The sequence below is a fragment of the Coregonus clupeaformis genome, chromosome 18, assembly GCF_020615455.1.
Source record: "Coregonus clupeaformis isolate EN_2021a chromosome 18, ASM2061545v1, whole genome shotgun sequence".
NCBI lineage: Eukaryota > Metazoa > Chordata > Actinopteri > Salmoniformes > Salmonidae > Coregonus > Coregonus clupeaformis.
The window spans coordinates 18,457,587-18,482,074 of record NC_059209.1 but is presented as its reverse complement, the minus strand read 5'-3'; the positions used below and the strand labels follow the sequence as shown (position 1 = coordinate 18,482,074).

At 43.5% G+C, this 24,488-nt stretch overlaps 1 protein-coding gene across 1 annotated transcript in view; it reads left to right on the top strand.

Moving 5' to 3' along the window:
* The window catches only part of LOC121550699 (glycine dehydrogenase (decarboxylating), mitochondrial), a 38,430-nt gene that overhangs the window by 12,565 nt on the left and 1,377 nt on the right, over positions 1-24,488 (top strand). Inside the window, exons 16-24 of the mRNA XM_041863058.2 lie at positions 344-419; positions 6,618-6,743; positions 6,994-7,143; positions 22,431-22,543; positions 22,845-22,986; positions 23,195-23,306; positions 23,416-23,511; positions 23,795-23,967; positions 24,304-24,384. Of these exons, the coding sequence (XP_041718992.2) occupies positions 344-419; positions 6,618-6,743; positions 6,994-7,143; positions 22,431-22,543; positions 22,845-22,986; positions 23,195-23,306; positions 23,416-23,511; positions 23,795-23,967; positions 24,304-24,384 (1,069 nt within the window). The remainder of the gene's footprint in view (positions 1-343; positions 420-6,617; positions 6,744-6,993; positions 7,144-22,430; positions 22,544-22,844; positions 22,987-23,194; positions 23,307-23,415; positions 23,512-23,794; positions 23,968-24,303; positions 24,385-24,488) is intronic.

Genomic DNA, 24,488 nt, shown 5'->3' with positions numbered 1-24,488 from the left:
ACATACCCAACTGTCAATGGATTCAATTCAGGTCATTGTACTTGATCATTTAACTATCAAAGGTAGCTTTGTGGCTGATATCTCTATGGTTCCAAGTCCCCCCCCACTTATCAGTATTATTTGGGCTGATGTATAGCACACCGTGCTACATTGGCCTAGATGGAAAGATAGTGGTCTGGTTGTTCAACTCTTAGTCCATGCTTTCCTTTTACAGTTACTGTAAAGCCCATTGACTAACCTTTGAACTTGGCACGTTTGATTATAATGAGACAGGACTTCACTGGGAGCATGTGTCTGAGCATGTGGCTGGTACATTAACAGACTGTATGACCTTGTCTTTTAGTGGTGCTCAGGGAGAATATGCTGGCCTCGCTGCCATCAAAGCCTACCTGAACTCTAAAGGAGATGCCCATAGAACAGTAAGTATGGTTCTAATGAAACAAAACACTTTTTGCTAGCACACATACTAGGCCCTGCAGTGTCATGCAGTATGTCCACCCTTGGTTAATTGTTATCACAAAAAAATGTATATTATAAAATTACAGTATTCTTTTGGGGAGTAGATTGTCAGAAATGTGGGGGTGTATGTACTATAAAATATTACCCTAATGAATTTTCTGCCTGAATGTTTGCTGCAGTCAGCCATTTCACTGTGAACAACCTGTAATAAAGGTGTTACATGGTATTGCACACTGGATACTTAGACCTACCTACAATAATTTATCAGTGCATGGAGAGCCATAAATATACTTGTTTTAGGTACAGACAGCTTATAGGTATGATGACAAAGATAATCATCCACTCGTTTGCCGACAGACATTGTATTGGAAAAGCCTTCTGAAGAATAGCACGTTTTGGATACTTATACAGGAACTGTTTGAAAATCCCCAAGTAGCCTAGCGGCAGGTAGCCTAGCGGTTAAGAGCTTTGAGCCTTTGAAAGGTTGCTGGTTCGAATTTCTAAACTGCCTAGGTGAAACATCTGTCGATGTGCCCTTGAGCAAGGCACTTAACCCTAATTGCTCCTGTAAGCCGCTCTGGATAAGAGCGTCTGCTAAATGACTAAAATGTAAGTATCACAACCGTGACTGGAGGTAAGACTGCTTGTTCAAGTAGCTTTCCGGTTTTGTAATTTGGCTTTTGTTTCAAGAGCTCACACCACTATCTAAGATGTGCTTGTAAGTGAGTTGTTAAAACTAATAACTCCCTTATATCTTAGGTAGTGATGTGAGCTTTTCAAACAGTCAATGTCCACAGTTGTGCCACACTACCTGGAGGTTACTTGATTTCAAGATCCCATACAGTGGGGGAAAAAAGACTGCTTGTTCAAGTAGCTTTCCGGTTTTGTAATTTGGCTTTTGTTTCAAGAGCTCACACCACTATCTAAGATGTGCTTGTAAGTGAGTTGTTAAAACTAATAACTCCCTTATATCTTAGGTAGTGATGTGAGCTTTTCAAACAGTCAATGTCCACAGAAAACGCCACACTACCTGGAGGTTACTTGATTTCAAGATCCCATACAGTGGGGGAAAAAAGATGAGAGAGGCCTGTAATTTTCATCATAGGTACACATCAACTATGACAGACAAATTGAGGAGAAAAAATCCAGAAAATCACATTGTAGGATTTTTAATGAATTTATTTGCAAATTATGGTGGAAAATAAGTATTTGGTCACCTACAAACAAGCAAGATTTCTGGCTCTCACAGACCTGTAACTTCTTCTTTAAGAGGCTCCTCTGTCCTCCACTTGTTACCTGTATTAATGGCACCTGTTTGAACTTGTTATCAGTATAAAAGTCACCTGTCCACAACCTCAAACAGTCACACTCCAAACTCCACCATGGCCAAGACCAAAGAGCTGTCAAAGGACACCAGAAACAAAATTGTAGACCTGCACCAGGCTGGGAAGACTGAATAGGCAATAGGTAAGCAGCTTGGTTTGAAGAAATCAACTGTGGGAGCAATTATTAGGAAATGGAAGACATACAAGACCACTGATAATCTCCCTTGATCTGGGTCTCCACGCAAGATCTCACCCCGTGGGGTCAAAATGATCACAAGAACGGTGAGCAAAAATCCCAGAACCACACGGGGGACCTAGTGAATGACCTGCAGAGAGCTGGGACCAAAGTAACAAAGCCTACCATCAGTAACACACTACGCCGCCAGGGACTCAAATCCTGCAGTGCCAGACGTGTCCCCCTGCTTAAGCCAGTACATGTCCAGGCCCGTCTGAAGTTTGCTAGAGTGCATTTGGATGATCCAGAAGAGGATTGGGAGAATGTCATATGGTCAGATGAAACCAAAATAGAACTTTTTGGTAAAAACTCAACTCGTCGTGTTTGGAGGACAAAGAATGCTGAGTTGCATCCAAAGAACACCATACCTACTGTGAAGCATGGGGGTGAAAACATCATGCTTTGGGGCTGTTTTTCTGCAAAGGGACCAGGACGACTGATCCGTGTAAAGGAAAGAATGAATGGGGCCATGTATCGTGAGATTTTGAGTGAAAACCTCCTTCCTTCAGCAAGGGCATTGAAGATGAAACGTGGCTGGGTCTTTCAGCATGACAATGATCCCAAACACACCACCCGGGCAACGAAGGAGTGGCTTCGTAAGAAGCATTTCAAGGTCCTGGAGTGGTCTAGCCAGTCTCCAGATCTCAACCCCATAGAAAATCTTTGGAGGGAGTTGAAAGTCCATGTTGCCCAGCGACAGCCCCAAAACATCACTGCTCTAGAGGATATCTGCATGGAGGAATGGGCCAAAATACCAGCAACAGTGTGTGAAAACCTTGTGAAGACTTACAGAAAACGTTTGACCTGTGTCATTGCCAACAAAGGGTATATAACAAAGTATTGAGAAACTTTTGTTATTGACCAAATACTTATTTTCCACCATAATTTGCAAATAAATTCATAAAAAATCCTACAATGTGATTTTCTGGATTTTTTTTCCTCATTTTGTCTGTCATAGTTGACGTGTACCTATGATGAAAATTACAGGCCTCTCATCTTTTTAAGTGGGAGAACTTGCACAATTGGTGGCTGACTAAATACTTTTTTCCCCCACTGTATTTGATGATTTTAAGTCTCTGGGAACAGCAAGTTATGGGTAAAACTGATTGAGCGTGGCTTTTTTCCCCGTCAGGGGGGAAATGTAAACGTTACCCAACAAACACACAGGTATTAGTGACCTTGTGACAATGTTGCAAAATGTATAAATAAGTCACCTAATAAGGGATAAAATCAATTGATGACCTACAGTTGAAGTCGGAAGTTTACATACTTAGGTTGGAGTCAAAACTTGTTTTTCAACCACTCCACAAATTTCTTGTTAACAAACTATAGTTTTGGCAAGTCAGTTAGGACATCTACTTTGTGCATGACACAGGTAATTTATCCAACAATTGTTTAGACAGATTATTTCACTTATAATTCACTGTATCACAATTCCAGTGGGTCAGAAGTTACATACACTAAGTTGACTGTGCCTTTAAACAGCTTGGAAAATTCCAGAAAATGATGTCATGGCTTTAGAAGTTTCTGATAGGCTAATTGACATAATTTGAGTCAATTGGAGGTGTACCTGTGGATGTATTTCAAGGCCTACCTTCAAACTCAGTGCCTCTTAGCTTGACATCATGGGAAAATCAAAAGAAATCAGCCAAGACCCCAGAAAAAAAATATGTAGACCTCCACAAGTCTGGTTCATCCTTGGGAGCAAATTCCAAACGCCTGAAGGTACCACGTTCATCTGTACAAACAATAGTACGCAAGTACACTGATCAAAAAAATAAAGGGAACACTTGAACAACACAATGTAAGTCAATCACACTTCTGTGAAATCAAACTGTCCACTTAAGAAGCAACACTGATTGACAATACATTTCACATGCTGTTGTGCAAATGGAATAGACAACAGGTGGAAATTATAGGCAATTAGCAAGACACCCCCAATAAAGGACTGGTTTTGCAGGTGGTGACCACAGACCACTTCTCAGTTCCTATGCTTCCTGGCTGATATTTTGGTCACTTTTGAATGCTGGCGGTGTTTTCGCTCTAGTGGTAGCATGAGATGGAGTCTACAACCCACACAAGTGGCTCAGGTAGTGCAGCTCATCCAGGATGGCACATCAATGCGAGCTGTGGCAAGAAGGTTTGCTGTGTCTGTCAGCGTAGTGTCCAGAGCATGGAGGCGCTACCAGGAGACAGGCCAGTACATCAGGAGACATGGAGGAGGCCGTAGGAGGGCAACAACCCAGCAGCAGGACTGCTACCTCTGCCTTTGTCCAAGTAGGAGCAGGAGGAGCACTGCCAGAGTCCTGCAAAATGACCTCCAGCAGGCCACAAATGTGCATGTGTCTGCTCAAACGGTCAGAAACAGACTCCATGAGGGTGGTATGAGGGCCCGACGTCCACAGGTGGGGGTTGTGCTTACAGCCCAACACCGTGCAGGACGTTTGGCATTTGCCAGAGAACACCAAGATTGGAAAAATCGCCACTGGCACCCTGTGCTCTTCACAGATGAAAGCAGGTTCACACTGAGCACATGTGACAGACGTAACAGAGTCTGGAGACGCCGTGGAGAACGTTCTGCTGCCTGCAACATCCTCCAGCATGACCGGTTTGGCGGTGGGTCAGTCATGGTGTGGGGTGGCATTTCTTTGGGGGGCCATACAGCCCTCCATGTGCTCGCCAGAGGTAGCCTGACTGCCATTAGGTACCGAGATGAGATCCTCAGACCCCTTGTGAGACCATATGCTGGTGCGGTTGGCCCTGGGTTCCTCCTAATGCAAGACAATGCTAGACCTCATGTGGCTGGAGTGTGTCAGCAGTTCCTGCAAGAGGAAGGCATTGATGCTATGGACCGCCTGTTCCCCAGACCTGAATCCAAATGAGCACATCTGGGACATCATGTCTCGCTCCATCCACCAACGCCACGTTGCACCACAGACTGTCCAGGAGTTGGCGGATGCTTTAGTCCAGGTCTGGGAGGAGATCCCTCAGGAGGCCACACACACTACTGAGCCTCATTTTGACTTGTTTTAAGGACATTACATCAAAGTTGGATCAGCCTGTAGTGTGGTTTTCCACTTTAATTTTGAGGGTGACTCCAAATACAGACCTCCATGGGTTGATACATTTGACTTCCATTGATAATTTGTGTGTGATTTTGTTGTCAGCACATTCAACTATGTAAAGAAAAAAGTATTTAATAAGATTATTTAATTCATTCAGATCTAGGATGTGTTATTTTAGTGTTCCCTTTATTTTTTTGAGCAGTGTATAAACACCATGGGACCACGCAGCCGTCATACCACTCAGGAAGGAGACGGGTTCTGTCTTCTTGCAAGCCGAAGAACAATACCCCAACCGTGAAGCACGGGGGTGGCAGCATCATGCTGTGGGGGTGCTTTGCTGCAGGAGGGACTGATGCACTTCACAAAATAGATGGCATCATGAGGATGGAAAATTATGTGGATATATTGAAGCAACATCTCAAGACATCAGTCAGGAAGTTAAAGCTTGGTCGCAAATGGGTCTACCAAATGGACAATGACCCCAAGCATACTTCCAAAGTTGTTTCAAAATGATTTAAGGACAATAAAGTCAAGGTATTGGAGTGGCCATCACAAAGCCCTGACCTCAAGTCTACAGAAAATGTGTGGGCAGAACTGAAAAAGTGTGTGCGAGCAAGGAGGCCTACAAACCTGACTCAGTTACACCAGCCCTGTCAGGAGGAATGGGCCAAAATTCACCTAACTTATTGAGGGAAGCTTGTAGAAGGCTACCCGGAATGTTTGACACAAGTTTAACAATTTAAAGGCAATGCTACCAAATACTAATTGAGTGTATATATACTTCTGACCCACTGGGAATGTGATGAAAGAAATAAAAGCTGAAAGAAATAATTCTCTCTACTATTATTCTGACATTTCACATTCTTAAAATAAAGTGGTGCTCCTAACTGACCTAAGACAGGGTATTTTTACTAGGATAAAATGTCAGGAATTGTGAAAAACTGAGTTTAAATGTATTTGGCTAAGGTGTATGTAAACCTCCGACTTCAACTGTGTGTGTGTGTGTGTATATGTATATATGTGTATATATATATAAATTTTTTTTTTAACATACTTAACCCCTTAATTTTTGTACCCACAAAACTAACACAATTCTTCCATTCATTTGTATGGGTTACATTTAGACGAGTCCCGTGACACTTGTCGGGGTCGTAAAGAAAAAAGTGAATAGCCCAAACGGTTCGGATGCTACAGACGTTTGCGTGAGAACACAGATTTTCAGGATGTCTCCTGGTCTGACAAACAGCGCTGTAGCTCTGACACTTTCCACCGCAAATGGGGAAGGATGACATAGGCAGGGGATTTTTACTAGGATTAAATGTCAGGAATTGTGAAACTGAGTTTAAATGTATTTGGCTAAGGTGTATGTAAACTTCTGACTTCAACTCTATTTTGCATTGATGTCACTTGGAGATTTGCACAAAGAAATGTTAGGACTCTAATGCTGTAATGGTTGACTTGCTTAGGCCTAATTAGCTATTTTACTTTGTGATGGTCTGATTAACTCTCATTGATATTATTTATTTTGCTCAGGTTTGTCTGATCCCCAAGTCGGCCCATGGCACCAACCCGGCCAGTGCCCAGATGGCTGGCATGAAGGTGCAGGTGGTGGAGGTGGACAAGGATGGCAACATTGACATGGCAAACCTCAAGGCACTGGTAAGAGCTGGTTGGAGTGATTCTGATAATAAGCTCACTGTTACAGAAGAGCCTTTCAATATAACCAATGATCTTGAGTATCCCTTCAAATGCTTTTTAATCTAGGCACAAAGAATAATTGAGAAACATGATGGCCAGACAGTCGGTGGTCACTATCTACCGGTCGCGCAACCAGCAGTGAATTAGCCCCCTTAAAAGTGGACTCTCGCGTTGCCGAGTCACACAGGCTAATCCATTATTCCTCTCTTAGGTGGACAAACACAAGGCTAACCTGGCAGCCATGATGATAACGTACCCCTCCACCTTTGGTGTGTTTGAGGAGAGCATCGGTGATGTGTGCAATCTCATCCACCAGAACGGAGGACAGGTCTACCTGGACGGCGCTAATATGAACGCACAGGTGAGAGAAGAGTATATGCTTGTCACCTTGCTGATAAGGTTTTTGTGTGGATATACTGCATAGACCATTAAAGTTGAACAGTGTGTTTATATAAGCTAACTCTGTTGTGTAGTAAAACTTTGACTATTTTTGCACACAAAAAAAAAATACATTTATATATATCAAATTGGGTTGCTTATCCAGGTGTTAACTGAATCATGGACCCATCTATCACATGAGACTATTTTGAATGAATTGAGTTATTGTAGTTGAGTTAATTGAGATACATACATACATACATACATACAGTGGGGGAAAAAAGTATTTAGTCAAATCAAATCAAATCAAATTTTATTGGTCACATGCGCCAAATACAACAGGTGCAGACATTACAGTGAAATGCTTACTTACAGCCCTTAACCAACAGTGCATTTATTTTAAACAAAAAAGTAAAAATAAAACAACAACAAAAAAAAAGTGTTGAGAAAAAAAAGAGCAGAAGCAAAATAAAGTGACAGTAGGGAGGCTTATATACAGGGGGTACCGTTGCAGAGTCAATGTGCGAGGGCACCGGCTAGTTGAGGTAGTTGAGGTAATATGTACATGTGGGTAGAGTTAAAGTGACTATGCATAAATACTTAACAGAGTAGCAGCAGCGTAAAAAGGATGGGGTGGGGGGCAGTGCAAATAGTCCGGGTAGCCATGATTAGCTGTTCAGGAGTCTTATGGCTTGGGGGAAGAAGCTGTTGAGAAGTCTTTTGGACCTAGACTTGGCACTCCGGTACCGCTTTGCCGTGCGGTAGCAGAGAGAACAGTCTATGACTAGGGTGGCTGGAGTCTTTGACAATTTTGAGGGCCTTCCTCTGACACCGCCTGGTATAGAGGTCCTGGATGGCAGGAAGCTTTGCCCCAGTGATGTACTGGGCCGTACGCACTACCCTCTGTAGTGCCTTGCGGTCGGAGGCCAAGCAGTTGCCATACCAGGCGGTGATGCAACCAGTCAGGATGCTCTCGATGGTGCAGCTGTAGAATTTTTTGAGGATCTGAGGACCCATGCCAAATCTTTTTAGTCTCCTGAGGGGGAATAGGCTTTGTCGTGCCCTCTTCACATCGTGCCCTCTTCGCTTTGTCGTGACTCTAGTCAGCCACCAATTGTGCAAGTTCTCCCACAAGTTCTCCCACTTAAAAAGATGAGAGAGGCCTGTAATTTTCATCATAGGTATACGTCAACTATGACAGACAAAATGAGAAAAAAAATATCCAGAAAATCACATTGTAGGATTTTTAATGAATTTATTTGCAAATTATGGTGGAAAATAAGTATTTGGTCACCTACAAACAAGCAAGATTTCTGGCTCTCACAGACCTGTAACTTCTTCTTTAAGAGGCTCCTCTGTCCTCTACTCGTTACCTGTATTAATGGCACCTGTTTGAACTTGTTATCAGTATAAAAGACACCTGTCCACAACCTCAAACAGTCACACTCCAAACTCCACTATGGCCAAGACCAAAGAGCTGTCAAAGGACACCAGAAACAAAATTGTAGACCTGCACCAGGCTGGGAAGACTGAATCTGCAATAGGTAAGCAGCTTGGTTTGAAGAAATAAACTGTGGGAGCAATTATTAGGAAATGGAAGACATACAAGACCACTGATAATCTCCCTCGATCTGGGGCTCCACGCAAGATCTCACCCCGTGGGGTCAAAATGATCACAAGAACGGTGAGCAAAAATCCCAGAACCACACGGGGGGACCTAGTGAATGACCTGCAGAGAGCTGGGACCAAAGTAACAAAGCCTACCATCAGTAACACACTACGCCGCCAGGGACTCAAATCCTGCAGTGCCAGACGTGTCCCCCTGCTTAAGCCAGTACATGTCCAGGCCCGTCTGAAGTTTGCTAGAGTGCATTTGGATGATCCAGAAGAGGATTGGGAGAATGTCATATGGTCAGATGAAACCAAAATAGAACTTTTTGGTAAGAACTCAACTCGTCGTGTTTGGAGGACAAAGAATGCTGAGTTGCATCCAAAGAACACCATACCTACTGTGAAGCATGGGGGTGGAAACATCATGCTTTGGGGCTGTTTTTCTGCAAAGGGACCAGGACGACTGATCCGTGTAAAGGAAAGAATGAATGGGGCCATGTATCGTGAGATTTTGAGTGAAAACCTCCTTCCATCAGCAAGGGCATTGAAGATGAAACGTGGCTGGGTCTTTCAGCATGACAATGATCCCAAACACACCGCCCGGGCAACGAAGGAGTGGCTTCGTAAGAAGCATTTCAAGGTCCTGGAGTAGCCTAGCCAGTCTCCAGATCTCAACCCCATAGAAAATCTTTGGAGGGAGTTGAAAGTCTGTGTTGCCCTGCGACAGCCCCAAAACATCACTGCTCTAGAGGAGATCTGCATGGAGGAATGGGCCAAAATACCAGCAACAATGTGTGAAAACCTTGTGAAGACTTACAGAAAACGTTTGACCTGTGTCATTGCCAACAAAGGGTATATAACAAAGTATTGAGAAACTTTTGTTATTGACCAAATACTTATTTTCCACCATAATTTGCAAATAAATTCATAAAAAATCCTACAATGTGATTTTCTGGATTTTTTTTCTCATTTTGTCTGTCATAGTTGACGTGTACCTATGATGAAAATTACAGGCCTCTCTCATCTTTTTAAGTGGGAGAACTTGCACAATTGGTGGCTGACTAAATACTTGTTTTCCCCACTGTGTGTGTGCATATATATATATATATATATAACACACACACACAACTGTTCAAAAGTTTGGGGTCACTTAGAAATGGCCTTGTTTTCGAAATAAAAGCAATTGTTTTGTCCATTAAAATAACATCAAATTGATCAGAAATACAGTGTAGACATTGTTCATGTTGTAAATGGCTATTGCTGATTTTTAATGGAATATCTACAGTTGAAGTCGAAAGTTTACATACACCTTAGCCAAATACATTTAAACTCAGTTTTTCACAATTCCTGACATTTAATCCTAGTCACAATTCCCTGTCTTAGGTCAGTTAGGACTCGGAGCACCACTTTATTTTAAGAATGTGAAATGTCAGAATAATGGTAGAGAGAATTATTTATTTCAGCTTTTATTTCTTTCATCACATTCTTAGTGGGTCAGAAGTTTACATACACTCAATTAGTATTTGGTAGCATTGCCTTTAAATTGTTTAACTTGGGTCAAACGTTCCGGGTAGCCTTCCACAAGTTCCCCACAATAAATTGGGTGAATTTTGGCCCATTCCTCCTGACAGAGCTGGTGTAACTGAGTCAGGTTTGTAGGCCTCCTTGCTCGCACATGCTTTTTCAGTTCTGCCCACACATTTTCTATAGGATTGAGGTCAGGGCTTTGTGATGGCCACTCCAATACCTTGACTTTGTTGTCCTTAAGCCATTTTGCCACAACTTTGGAAGTATGATTGGGGGCATTGTCCATTTGGAAGACCCATTTGCGACCAAGCTTTAACTTCCTGACTGCTGTCTTGAGATGTTGCTTCAATATATCCACATAATTTTCCTTCCTCATGATGCCATCTATTTTGTGAAGTGCATCAGTCCCTCCTGCAGCAAAGCACCCCCACAGCATGATGCTGGCACCCCGTTTCATCAGACCAGAGGACATTTCTCCAAAAAGTACAGTCTTTGTCCCCATGTGCAGTTGCAAACTGTACTCTGGCATTTTTATGGCGGTTTTGGAGCAGTGGCTTCTTCCTTGCTGAGCGGCCTTTCAGGTTATGTCAATATAGGACTCGTTTTACTGTGGATATAGATACTTTTGTACGTGTTTCCTCCAGCATCTTCACAAGGTCCTTTGCTGTTGTTCTGGGATTGATTTGCACTTTTCGCACCAAAGTACGTTCATCTCTACGAGACAGAACGCATCTCTTTCCTGAGCGGTATGACGGCTGCGTGGTCCCATGGTCTTTATACTTGCGTATTTATTGTTTGTACAGATGAACGTGGTACCGTCAGGTGTTTGGAAATTGCTCCCAAGGATGAACCAGACTTGTGGAGGTCTACAATTTTTTTTCTGAGGTCTTGGCTGATTTCTTTTCATTTTCCCATGATGTCAAGCAAAGAGGCCCTGAGTTTGAAGGTAGGCCTTGAAATACATCCACATGTACACCTCCAATTGACTCAAATGATGTCAATTAGCCTATCAGAAGCTTCTAAAGCCATGACATCATTTTCTGGAATTTTCCAAGCTGTTTAAAGGCACAGTCAACTTAGTGTATGTAAACTTCTGACCCACTGGAATTGTGATACAGTGAAAAAATCTGTCTGTAAACAATTGTTGGAAAAATTACTTGTGTCATGACTTGCCATAACTATAGTTGACAAGAAATGTGTGGAGTGGTTGAATAACAAGTTTTAATGACTCCAACCTAAGTGTATGTAAACTTCAGACTTCAACAGTACATAGGCGTACTGAGGCCCATTATCAGCAACCATCAGTCCTGTGTTCCAATGGCACGTTGTGTTTGCTAATACAAGTTTATCATTTTAAAAGGCTAATTGATAATTAGAAAACCCTTTTGCAATTAAGTTAGCACAGCTTAAAACTGTTGTGCTGATTAAAGAAGCAATAAAACGGGTCTTCTTGAGACTCATTGAGTATCTAGAGCAACAGCAATTGTGGGTTCGATTTACAGAATCAAAATGGCCAGAAACAAATAACTTTATTCTGAAACTCGTCAGTCTATTCTTGTTCTGAAAAATGAAGGCTATTCCATGCGAGAAATTGCCAAGAAACTGAAGATCTCATACAATGCTGTGTACTACTCCCAGCGCAAACTGTCTCTAACCAGAATAGAAAGTGGAGTGGGAGGCCCCAGTGCACAACTGAGCAAGAGGACAAATACATTAGTGTCTAGTTTGAGAAACCGACGCCTCACAGGTCCTCAACTGGCAGCTTCATTAAATAGTACCTGCAAAACACCAGTCTGAACGTCAACAGTGAAGAGGCAACTCCGGGATGCTGACCTTCTAGGCAGAGTTGCAAAGAAAAAGCCATATCTCAGACTGGCCAATAAAAAGAAAAGATTAAGATGGACAAAGGAACACAGACACTGGACAGAGGAAGATTGGAAAAAAGTGTTATGGACAGACGAATCAAAGTTTTGAGGTGTTCAGATCACAAAGAAGAACATTTGTAAGACGCAGACCAAATGAAAAAATGCTGGAGGAGTGCTTGATGCCATCTGTCAAGCAAGGTGGAGGCAATGTGATGGTCTGGGGGTGCTTTGGTGGTGGTAAAGTGGGAGATGTGTACAGGGTAAAAGGGATCTTGAAGAAGGAAGGCTATCACTCCATTTTGCAACACCATGCCATACCCTGTGGACGGCACTTGATTGGAGCCAATTTCCTCCTACAACAGGACAATGACCCAAAGCACAGCACCAAACTGCAATAACTATTTAGGGAAGAAGCAGTCAGCTGGTATTCTGTCTATAATGGAGTGGCCAGAACAGTCACCGGATCTTTAACCCTATTGAGCTGTTGTAGGAGCAGCTTGACCGTATGGTACGTAAGAAGTGCCCATCAAGCCAATCCAACTTGTGGGAGGTGCTTCAGGAAGCATGGGGTAAAATCTCTTCAGATTACCTCAACAAATTGACAACTAGAATGCCAGAGGTCTGCAAGGCTGTAATTGCTGCAAATGGAGGATTCTTTGACGATTGTTTGAAGGACACAATTATTATTTCTATTAAAAATCATTATTTCTAACCTTGTTAATGACTACATTTCCTATGCATTTTGCTATATTTCCTATTCAAACTCATTTCATGTGTGTGTATATATATATATATATATATATATATATATACACACACACACACACACACACACACACACACACAGTGACTTGCGAAAGTATTCACCCCCCCTTGGCATTTTCCCTATTTTGTTGCCTTACAACCTGGAATTAAAATGTATTTTTTTTTGGGGGGGTTGTATCATTTGATTTACACAACATGCACTTTGAAGATGCAAAATATTTTTTACTGTGAAACAAACAAACAAAGAAACTTGAGCATGCATAACTATTTACCCCCCCAAAGTCAATACTTTGTAGAGCCACCTTTTGCAGCAATTACAGCTGCAAGTCTCTTGGGGTATGTCTCTATAAGCTTGGCACATCTAGCCACTGGGATTTTTGCCCATTCTTCAAGGCAAAACTGCTCCAGCTCTTTCAAGTTGGATGGGTTCTGCTGGTGTACAGCAATATTTAAGTCATACCACAGATTCTCAATTGGATTGAGGTCTGGGCTTTGACTAGGCCATTCCTAGACATTTTAAATGTTTCCCCTTAAACCACTCGAGTGTTGCTTTAGCAGTATGCTTAGGGTCATTGTCCTGCTGGAAGGTGAACCTCCGTCCCAGTCTCAAATCTCTGGAAGACTGAAACCGGTTTCCCTCAAGAATTTCCCTGTATTTAGTGCCATCCATCATTCCTTCAATTCTGACCAGTTTCCCAGTCCCTGCCAATGAAAAACATCCCCACAGCATGATGCTGCTACCACCATGCTTCACTGTGGGGATGGTGTTCTCGGGGTGATGAGAGTTGTTGGGTTTGCGCCAGACATAGCATTTCCTTAATAGCCAAAAAGCTCAATTTTTAGTCTCATCTGACCATAGTACCTTCTTCCATATGTTTGGGGAGTCTCCCACATGCCTTTTGGCGAACACCAAACGTGTTTGCTTATTCTTTTCTTTAAGCAATGGCTTTTTCTGGCCACTCTTCCGTAAAGCCCAGCTCTGTGGAGTGTACGGCTTAAAGTGGTCCTATGGACAGATACTCCAATCTCTGCTGTGGAGCTTTGCAGCTCTTTCAGGGTTATCTTTGGTCTCTTTGTTGCCTCTGATTAATGCCCTTCTTACCTGGTCCGTGAGTTTTGGTGGGCGGCCCTCTTTTGGCAGGTTTGTTGTGGTGCCATATTCTTTCAATTTTTTAAATAATGGATTTAATGGTGATCCGTGGGGTGTTCAAAGTTTCTGATATTTTTTTATAACCAAACCCTGATCTGTACTTCTCCACAACTTTGTCCCTGACCTGTTTGGAGAGCTCCTTGGTCTTCATGGTGCCGCTTGCTTAGTGGTGTTGCAGACTCTGGGGCCTTTCAGAACAGGTGTGTATGTATGTGTGTGTGTGGTATGTATGTATGTATGTATGTATGTATGTATGTGTATGTGTATATATATATATATATATATATATATATATACTGAGATCATGTGACACTTAGATTGCACACAGGTGGACTTTATTTAAGTAATTATGTGACTTCTGAAGGTAATTGGTTGCACCAGATCTTATTTAGTGGCTTCATAGCAAAGGGGGTGAATACATATGCATGCACCACTTTTCCGTTATTTATTTCTTTTGAAAGTTTTGATTTGATTTTAATTCACCAATTTCGACTTTTGTGTGTGTCCATTACATGAAATCCAAATAAAAATCCATTTAAATTACATGGTGTAATGCAACAAAATAGGAAAAACGCCAAGGGGGATGAATACTTTTGCAAGGCACAGTAATACATACAGTACCAGTCAAAGGTTTGGACATACCTACTCATTCCAGGGTTTTTCTTTATTTTTACTATTTTCTACATTGTAGAATAATAGTGAAGACCTCAACACTGAAATAACACATGGAATCATGTAGTAACTTAAGAAGTGTTATCGTGTTATCCTGAACATATTGTTTTTTCTGCCGGAATCACTGAACCATTAACACCGGATTCATCGCTACTAGCTAGCTGCAACCAACTGGACGTTTTGTGGTTGGCTAATCAGCCCTGAGTTAGCCTTGCGCCAGGCCCATCTCCCGGCTATCTACCTCTCTGTCAACCGAACGGGACCTCCTAGTGTCGACACGGAGCCCCGCCGATCCAACATGACTGGTCTGCCGACGAAATCATCTGATGTGGTTACAACAGGCTTCCCGTTACGACGTCGACCACGAAGATCCATCTGCTAGCCCCGGCCCACTAACACACGCTAGCCATGGCCTCTTGCTAGCTAGTGCTGTAGCAGCCCCCGCACTACCTCCAAACTATCCTATTGCTGTTCACCGGACCTTATGATAACTCAGCTATACAGCTGATGCCTGCTGGACTGTTCCATTTTACGGTACCGCATCCTGTTTATGTTTAGCCTCAGCCCAAACTTTGTCGCCATTACCAGCTGTTGTCTTAGCTCTCTCGAATTACACCTGTGATTGCTTTATGCCTCTCTCCCATGTCAATATGCCTTGCTTATTGCTGTTTCGCTTATTTCTTATTGTACTATTTCACTGTAGATCCCCCAGCCCAACTAAACCTGCCTTAGATAGCTCCTTTGTCCCACCCCCCATACACGCGGAGACCGACTCAATCGGTGCCTCCAGTGATGCTATCTCCTTCATTGTTACCCAACGCTTAGGTTTACCTCCACTGTACTCATATCCTTCCATATCCTTGTCTGTACATAATGCCCTGACTCTATTCTACAACGCCCGGAAACCTGCCCCTTTTATTCTCTGTACCCAACGCACTAGAAGACCAGTTCTTAAAGCCTTTAGCCGTATCCTTATTCTAGTCCTCCTCTGTTCCTCTGGTGATGTAGAGGTTAACCCAGGCCCTGTAGCCCCCAGTATCACTCCTATTCCCCAGGCGTTATCATTTGTTGACTTCTGTAATCGTAAAAGCCTTGGTTTCTTGCACGTTAATATCCGAAGCCTACTCCCTAAGTTTGAGTTATTCACTGCGTTAGCACACGCCGCCAACCCTGATGTTCTAGCAGTGTCTGAATCCTGGCTTAGGAAGGCCACCAAAAATTCAGAAATGTCCATCCCCAACTACAACATTTTCCGTCTCGATAGAACTGCCAAAGGGGGTGGGGTTGCAATCTACTGTAGAGAGAGCCTGCAGAGCTCTATCGTACTATCCAGGTCTATGCCCAAACAGTTTGAGCTTCTACTTCTAAAAATCCACCTTTCCAGAAATAAGTCTCTCACTGTTGCCGCTTGCTACAGACCCCCCTCAGCCCCGAGCTGTGCCCTGGACACCATATGTGAACTGATTGCCCCCCATCTATCCTCAGAGTTCGTACTGCTTGGTGACCTAAACTGGGATATGCTAAACACCCCGGCCAACCTACAATCTAAACTAGATGCCCTCAATCTCACACAAATTATCAACGAACCTACCAGGTACAACCCTAAATCTGTAAACATGTGCACCCTCATAGATATCATCCTGACAAATTTACCCTCTAAATACACCTCCGCTGTCTTCAACCAGGATCTCAGTGATCACTGCCTTATTGCCTGCGTCCGTAATGGGTCCGCGATCAAACGACTACCCCTCATCACTGTCAAGCGCTCCCTAAAACACTTTAGCGAGCAGGCCTTTCTAATTGACCTGGCCCGGGAATCCTGGATGGATATTGACCTCATTCCGTCAGTAGAGGATGCCTGGTTGTTCTTTAAAAGTGCTTTCCTCTCAATCTTAAATAAGCATGCCCCATTCAAAAAAATTCAGAACTAAGAACAGATATAGCCCCTGGTTCTCCTCAGACTTGACTGCCCTTGACCAGCACAAAAACATCCTGTGGCGTACTGCATTAGCATCGAACAGCCCCCGTGATATGCAACTTTTTAGGGAAGTCAGGAACCAATATACACAATCAGTTTGGAAAGCAAAGGCTAGCTTTTTCAAACAGAAATTTGCATCCTGTATCACTAACTCCAAAATGTTTTGGGACACTGTAAAGTCCATGGAAAATAAGAGCACCTCCTCCCAGCTGCCCACTGCACTGAGGCTAGGAAACCACCGATAAATCTACAATAATCGAGAATTTCAACAAGCATTTTGCTACGGCTGGCCATGCTTTCCACCTGGCTACCACTACCCCAGCCACCAACTCTGCACCCTCCGCTGCAACTTGCCCATGCCCCCCCCACTTCTCCTTCACACAAATTCAGACAGCTGATGTTCTGAAAGAGCTAAAAAATCTGGACCCCTACAAATCAGCTGGGCTAGACAATCTGGACCCTTTCTAAAATTAGCCGCCGAAATTGTCGCAACCCCTATTACTAGCCTGTTCAACCTCTCTTTTGTAACGTCTGAGATCCCCAGAGATTGGAAAGCTGCCGCGGTCATCCCCCTCTTCAAAGGGGGTGACACTCTAGATCCTAACTGTTATAGACCTATATCCATCCTGCCCTGCCTTTCGAAAGTATTTGAAAGCCAAGTTAACAAACCGATCACCGACCATTTCGAATCCCACCGTACCTTCTCCGCTATGCAATCCGGTTTCCGAGCTGGTCATGGGCGCACCTCAGCCACGCTCAAGGTCCTAAACGATATTATAAACACGATCGATAAAAGACAGTACTGCGCAGCCGTCTTCATCGACCTGGCCAAGGCTTTCGACTCTGTCAACCACCGCATTCTTATTAGCAGACTAAATAGCCTTGGTTTCTCTGACTGCCTCGCCTGGTTCACCAACTACTTCTCAGATAGAGTTCAATGTGTCAAATCGGAGGGCCTGTTGTCTGGACCTCTGGCCGTCTCTATGGGCGTGCCACAGGGTTCAATTCTCGGGCCGACTCTATTCTCTGTGTATATCAATGATGTCGCTCTTGCTGTTGGTGACGCTTGGATCGACCTCTATGCGGACAACACCATTTTGTATACATCTGGCCCTTCATTGGACATTGTGTTAACAAACCTCCAAACGAGCTTTAATGCCATACACCACTCCTTCCGTAGCCTCCAACTGCTCTTAAACACTAGTAAAACTAAATGCATGCTCTTCAACCGAACGCTGCTTGCACCCGCCCACCCGACTAGAATCACTACTCTCGGCGGGTCTGACCTAGAGTATGTGGACAACTACAAATACCTAGGTGTCTGGTTAGACTGTAAACTCTCCTTCCAGACTCACATTAAGCATCTCCAATCAAAAGTTAGATCTAGAATTGGATTCCTATTTCGCAACAAAGCCTCCTTCACTCATGCTGCCAAACATGCCCTCGTAAAACTGACTATCCTATCGATCCTTGACTTCGGCGATGTCATTTACAAAATAGCCTCCAACACCCTACTCAGCAAATTGGATGTAGTCTATCACAGTGCCATCCGTTTTGTCACCAAAGCCCCATATACTACCCACCATTGTGACCTGTACGCTCTTGTTGGCTGGCCCTCACTACATATTCGTCGCCAAACCCACTGGCTCCAGGTCATCTATAAATCACTGCTAGGCAAATCCCTGTCTTATCTTAGCTCACTGGTCACCATAGCAACACCCACCCGTAGTCTGCGCTCCAGCAGGTATATCTCACTGGTCATCCCCAAAGCCAACACCTCCTTTGGCCGCCATTCCTTCCAGTTCTCTGCTGCCAATGACTGAAACGAACTGCAAAAATCTCTGAAGCTGGAGACTCTTATCTCCCTCACTAACTTTAAGCATCAGTTGTCAGAGCAGCTTACCGATCACTGCACCTGTACACAGCCTTTCTGAAATTAGCCCACCCTAACTACCTCATCCCCATATTGTTATTTATTTTACTAATTTGCACCCCAGTATCTCTATTTGCACATCATCTTTTGCACATCTATCATTCCAGTATTATACGAAATTGTAACTATTTTGCACTATGGCCTATTTATTGCCTTACCTCCATAACTTACTACATTCGCACACACTGTATATATATTTTCTGTTTGTATTTTTGACTTTATGTTTTGTTTACCCCATATGTAACTCTGTGTTGTTGTTTTTATCGCACTGCTTTGCTTTATCTTGGCCAGGTCGCAGTTGTAAATGAGAACTTGTTCTCAACTGGCTTACCTGGTTAAATAAAAAATAAATAAATACAAATAAACTAATCAAAATAGATTTGAGATTCTTCAAAGGAGCCACCCTTTTTCCTTGATGACAGCTTTGCACACTCTTGGCATTCTCTCAACCAGCTTCATGAGGTAGTCACCTGAAATGCATGTCAATTAACAGGTGTGCCTTGTTAAAAGTTAATTTGTGGAATTTCTTTCCTTCTTAATGCGTTTGAGCCAATCAGTTGTGTTGTGACAAGGTTGGGGTGGTATACAGAAGATAGCCCTATTTGGTAAAATACCATATTATTGCAAGAAGAGCTCAAATAAGCAAAGAGAAACAACCGTCCATCATTACTTTAAGTCATGAAGGTCAGTCAATTCGGAAAATGTAAGAGCTTTGAAAGTTTCTTCAAGTACAGTCGCAAAAACCATCAAGCGCTATGATGAAACTGGCTCTCATGAAGACCGCCACAGGAAAGGAAGACCCAAAGTTACCTCTGCTGCAGAGGATACGTTTGTTAGAGTTACCAGCCTCAGAAATTGCAGCCCAAATAAATGCTTCACAGAGTTCAAGTAACAGACACATCTCAACATCAACTGTTCAGAGGAGACTGCGTGAATCAGGCCTTCATGGTCGAATTGCAGCAAAGAAACCACTACTAAAGGACACCAATAAGAAGAAGAGACTTGCTTGGGCCAAGAAACACGAGCAATGGACATTAGACCCGTGGAAATCTGTCCTTTGGTCTGATGAGTCCAAATTTGAGATTTTTGATGAACAGATTATCTCTGCATGTGTGGTTTCCACCGTGAAGCATGGAGGAGGAGGTGTCATGGTGTGGGGGTGCTTTGCTGGTGACACTGTCAGTGATTTTATTTAGAATTTAAGGCACACTTAACCAGCATGGCTACTACAGCATTCTGCAGCGGTACCCCATCCCATCTGGTTTGGGCTTAGTTGGACTATAATTTGTTTTTCAACAGGACAATGACCCAATACACCTCCAGGCTGTGTAAGGGCTATTTTACCAAGAAGCATGGCGATGGAGTGCTGCATCAGATGACCTGGCCTCCACAATCACCGACCTCAGCCCAATTGAGATGGTTTGGGATGAGTCGGAAGGCAGAGTGAAGGAAAAGCAGCCAACAAGTGCTCAGCATATGTGGGAACTATTGGAAAAGCATTCCAGGTGAAGCTGGTTGAGAGAATGTCAAGAGTGTACAAAGCTGTCAAGGCAAAGGGTGGCTATTTGAAGAATCTCAAATATAAAATATATTTAGATTTGTTTAACACCTTTTTTGGTTACTACATGATTCCATATGTGTTATTTCATCGTTTTGATGTCTTCACTATTATTCTACAATGTAGAAAATAGTAAAAATAAAGAAACCCTTGAATGAGTAGGAGTGTCCAAACTTTTGACTGGTAATATACATACATACATACATACATACATACATACATACATACATACATACATACATACATACATACATACATACATACATACATACAGTGCCTTCGGAAAGTATTCAGACCCATTGACTTGTTTCACATTTTGTTACGTTACAGCTTTATTCTAAAATTGATTGAATTGTTTTTTTCCCCTCATCAATCTACACACAATACCCCATAATGACAAAGCAAAAACAGGTATTTCAAAATTTTAGCCAATTTATAAAAAATATGACATTTACATAAGTATTCAGTACTTTGTTGAAGCACCTTTGGCAACGATTACAGCCTCAAGTCTTCTTTGGTATGACGCTACAAGCTTGGCACACCTGTATTTGGGAGTTTCTCCCATTCTTCTCTGCAGATCCTCTCAAGCTCTGTCCGGTTGGATGGGGAGCGTTGCTGCACAGCTATTTTCAGGTCTCTCCGGAGATGTTCAATCGGGTTCAAGTCCGGACTCTGGTTGGGCAACTCAATGACATTCAGAGACTTGTCCCGAAGCCACTCCTGCGTTGTCTTGGCTGTGTGCTTAGGGTCATTGTCCTGTTGGAAGGTGAACCTTGCCCCAGTCTGAGGTCTTGAGTGCTCTGGAGCAGGTTTTCATCAAGGATCTCTCTATACTTTGCTCCATTCATCTTTCCCTCGATCCTGACTAGTCTCCCAGTCCCTGCCGCTGAAAAACATCCCCACAGCATGATGCTGCCACCACCATGCTTCACCGTAGGGATAGTGCCAGGTTTCCTCCAGACGTGACGCTTGGCATTCAGGCCAAAGAGTTCAATCTTGGTTTCATCAGACCAGAGAATCTTGTTTCTCATGGTCTGAGAGTCTTTAGGTGCCCTTTGGCAAACTCCAAGCGGGCTGTTATTGTGAAGTAGAAACGTCTAGGAGCAACAATGGCTCAGCCGCGAAGTGGTAGGCCACACAAGCTCACAGAACGGGACTGCCGAGTGCTGAAGTGCGTAAAAATCATCTGTCCTCGGTTGCAACACTCACTACCGAGTTCCAAACTGCCTCTACAAGCACAATAACTGTTCGTCGGGAGCTTCATGAAATGGGTTTCCGTGACCGAGCAGCCACAAATAAGCCTAAGCTCACCATGCGCAATGCCAAGCGTCGGCTGGAGTGGTGTAAAGCTTGCCGCCATTGGACTCTGGAGCAGTGGAAACGCATTCTCTGGAGTGATGAATCACGCTTCACCATCTGGCAGTCCGATGGACAAATCTTGGTTTGGCGGATGCCAGGAGCGCGCTACCTGCCCCAATGCATAGTGCCAACTGTAAAGTTTGGTGGAGGTGGAAAAATGGTTTGGGCTTAGTTCGAGTGAAGGGAAATCTTAACGCTACAGCATACAATGACATTCTATATGATTCTGTGCTTCCAACTTTTTGGCAACAGTTTGGGAAAGGTCCTTTTTCATGTTTCAGCATGACAATGCCCCCATGTACAAAGCGAGGTCCATACAGAAATGGTTTGTCGAGATCGGTGTGGAAGAACTTGACTGGCCTGCACAGAGCCCTGACCTCAACCCAATAGAACACCTTTGAGATGAATTGGAATGCCGACTGCGACCCAGGCCTAATCGCCCAACATCAGTGCCCGACCTCACTAATGCTCTTGTGACTGAATGGAAGCAAGTCCCGCAGCAATGTTCCAACATCTAGTGAAAAGCCTTCCCAGAAGAGTGGAGGTTGTTCTAGCAGCAAAGGGGGGACCATATATTAATGGCCATGATTTTGGAATTAGATGTTCAACGAGCAGGTGTCCACACACTTTTGGTCATGTAGTATAGTGTATGTTATTTATTTGTAGCATTTGAACATAACATTTTTACAAGGCTCTCCTGGAGTGCATGGGAGTGCTCAAGTATGATGCATTTTACCCTCCACCGGTACTGTAGCGCCCGCTTCTGCAGAAAAGAGGAAATGTGACTTTGGAGAATTGCCTTTCTATCACCCTGTAATCTCCTCTCTCTCCTGCCTGCTCTGCTCTCTACAGGTGGGCTTGTGTCGTCCTGGTGACTACGGATCTGACGTGTCTCACTTGAACCTCCACAAGACCTTCTGTATCCCCCACGGGGGCGGAGGACCAGGGATGGGACCTATCGGAGTGTAAGTGACCATAACGGGATTGTTTCCCTCAAATGCACATTTAATGGACTAAGTACAAAAACTGAACCTGCCCAAAGGAAATATAACTGGCCAAATCCATTATAAATAGGCCGTTTTGTCCTGGTCAGGTCACATAATATATGTATGCCATTTAGTAGACACTTTTATCCGAAGCGACTCAGTAATGCGTGCATACATGGTAAGGAAACACTCCTGGCACAAAGTTTTGGTGCAAAATATGACTTAAAAGTGAATAATTAATTACTATTGATGACTTAATGGAGTTGTGCATGGTAAACAGGAAGGAGCACCTTGCCCCGTTCCTGCCCTGCCACCCAGTGGTCAGCATGTCAGCAGGCAACATGTCCAGCTCCCTGGGCACCATCAGTGCTGCCCCATGGGGCTCCAGTGCCATTCTGCCCATCTCTTGGGCTTACATCAAGGTCAGTACCAGTGGACTGTATCGATCCTATGGTTCAGTGCCATGAAATGTAAATAAGGATGATGATAGATTTGTTAGAATAGTGCTATTCATGATACTTAAAGGTCTTTATAGGCAAATGCAGGGGGGAAAAAAACATGCAACTGAAGCAACAACGTAGCAGTTTAGTACATGAGTTGATATAGCCCCTGTTGTATCCTACTGTGTAGATGATGGGAGCCAAGGGGCTTGTTCATGCCACAGAGGTGGCTATCCTTAATGCCAACTACATGGCCAAGAGATTAGAGAGCCACTACAAGATCCTCTTCAAAGGCAGGAAAGGTGAGTGGTGGAGGTCCTATTCACCCAAGTATGGTGCCCTGTGTCCATCAGTAATCAGCTGACACTAGCAAATGTTGATTTAATTAACACAGATTTCTTTGGGCCACAGGTTTTTGTGCCCATGAATTTATTTTGGATGTGAGGCCATTCAAGAAGAGCGCCAACATTGAAGCGGTGGATGTGGCTAAAAGGCTCCAGGATTATGGTGAGCTGGAACATGGATATTCACAACACTGCATTTACGGATAGTTGGGTACTGCTTAAAAGTCAACAGGGTCTACTTCTGTCTCTTTCTGTATCTTAAGTTTAAAAAAAAATATATATATATATATATATGCAAACAGACATTACACAAATACACATTTATCCCCACATCCCACCCACAGGACCTGCTTAATTAAGTACATATATTTAAATAATCATATTTTTTTTATTGAATTTAACTGTGAGCCATCTTCTTATCCCCCTGTGTGTCTGACCCTGGCCAGGTTTCCATGCCCCCACTATGTCGTGGCCCGTGGCAGGAACCCTGATGATCGAGCCCACGGAGTCAGAGGACAAGGCAGAGATGGACCGCTTCTGTGATGCGTTGATGGGAATCAGACAGGAAATAGCCGACATTGAGGAAGGCAGGATGGATGCCCGCGTTAACCCACTGAAGGTGCACTGCATTGGCCTGACTGATAGATAGACACAACTTACAATCTGTGTGTGTTAAACCATGCAATCAGCTACATACAGTGGTCTATAAACTCATTATAGCAATTTTTCTCAATTAAATAGGTGTGAGTGATAGCCTCCCATATTTCAACATAAGTTATAACAACTGATTGTGATAAGACATACCGATCCGGTGTTATGGACAACCTTTTATTAGAGTATTATTGAGCATAAAAAAATCTGTGCTTTAGTGATGGCACCTAAATGTAGCAAGAGTTGCTGTATGTTGCCAGAGCAGCTAAAATAGGTGTTCACTTGGGTCTGTCTGTGTCCACAGATGGCCCCTCACTCCCTGGCGAGCATCACCTCCTCCACCTGGGACAGGCCCTACTCCAGGGAGTACGCTGCTTTCCCCCTGGTGAGTCTTCCCTCTGGAAAACATCACAACACACACTACCAACTCCACTTCCCCCTGAGCTAAAAATGGCCTTGTTTGTGATTCATGTGAATATCAACATGTTT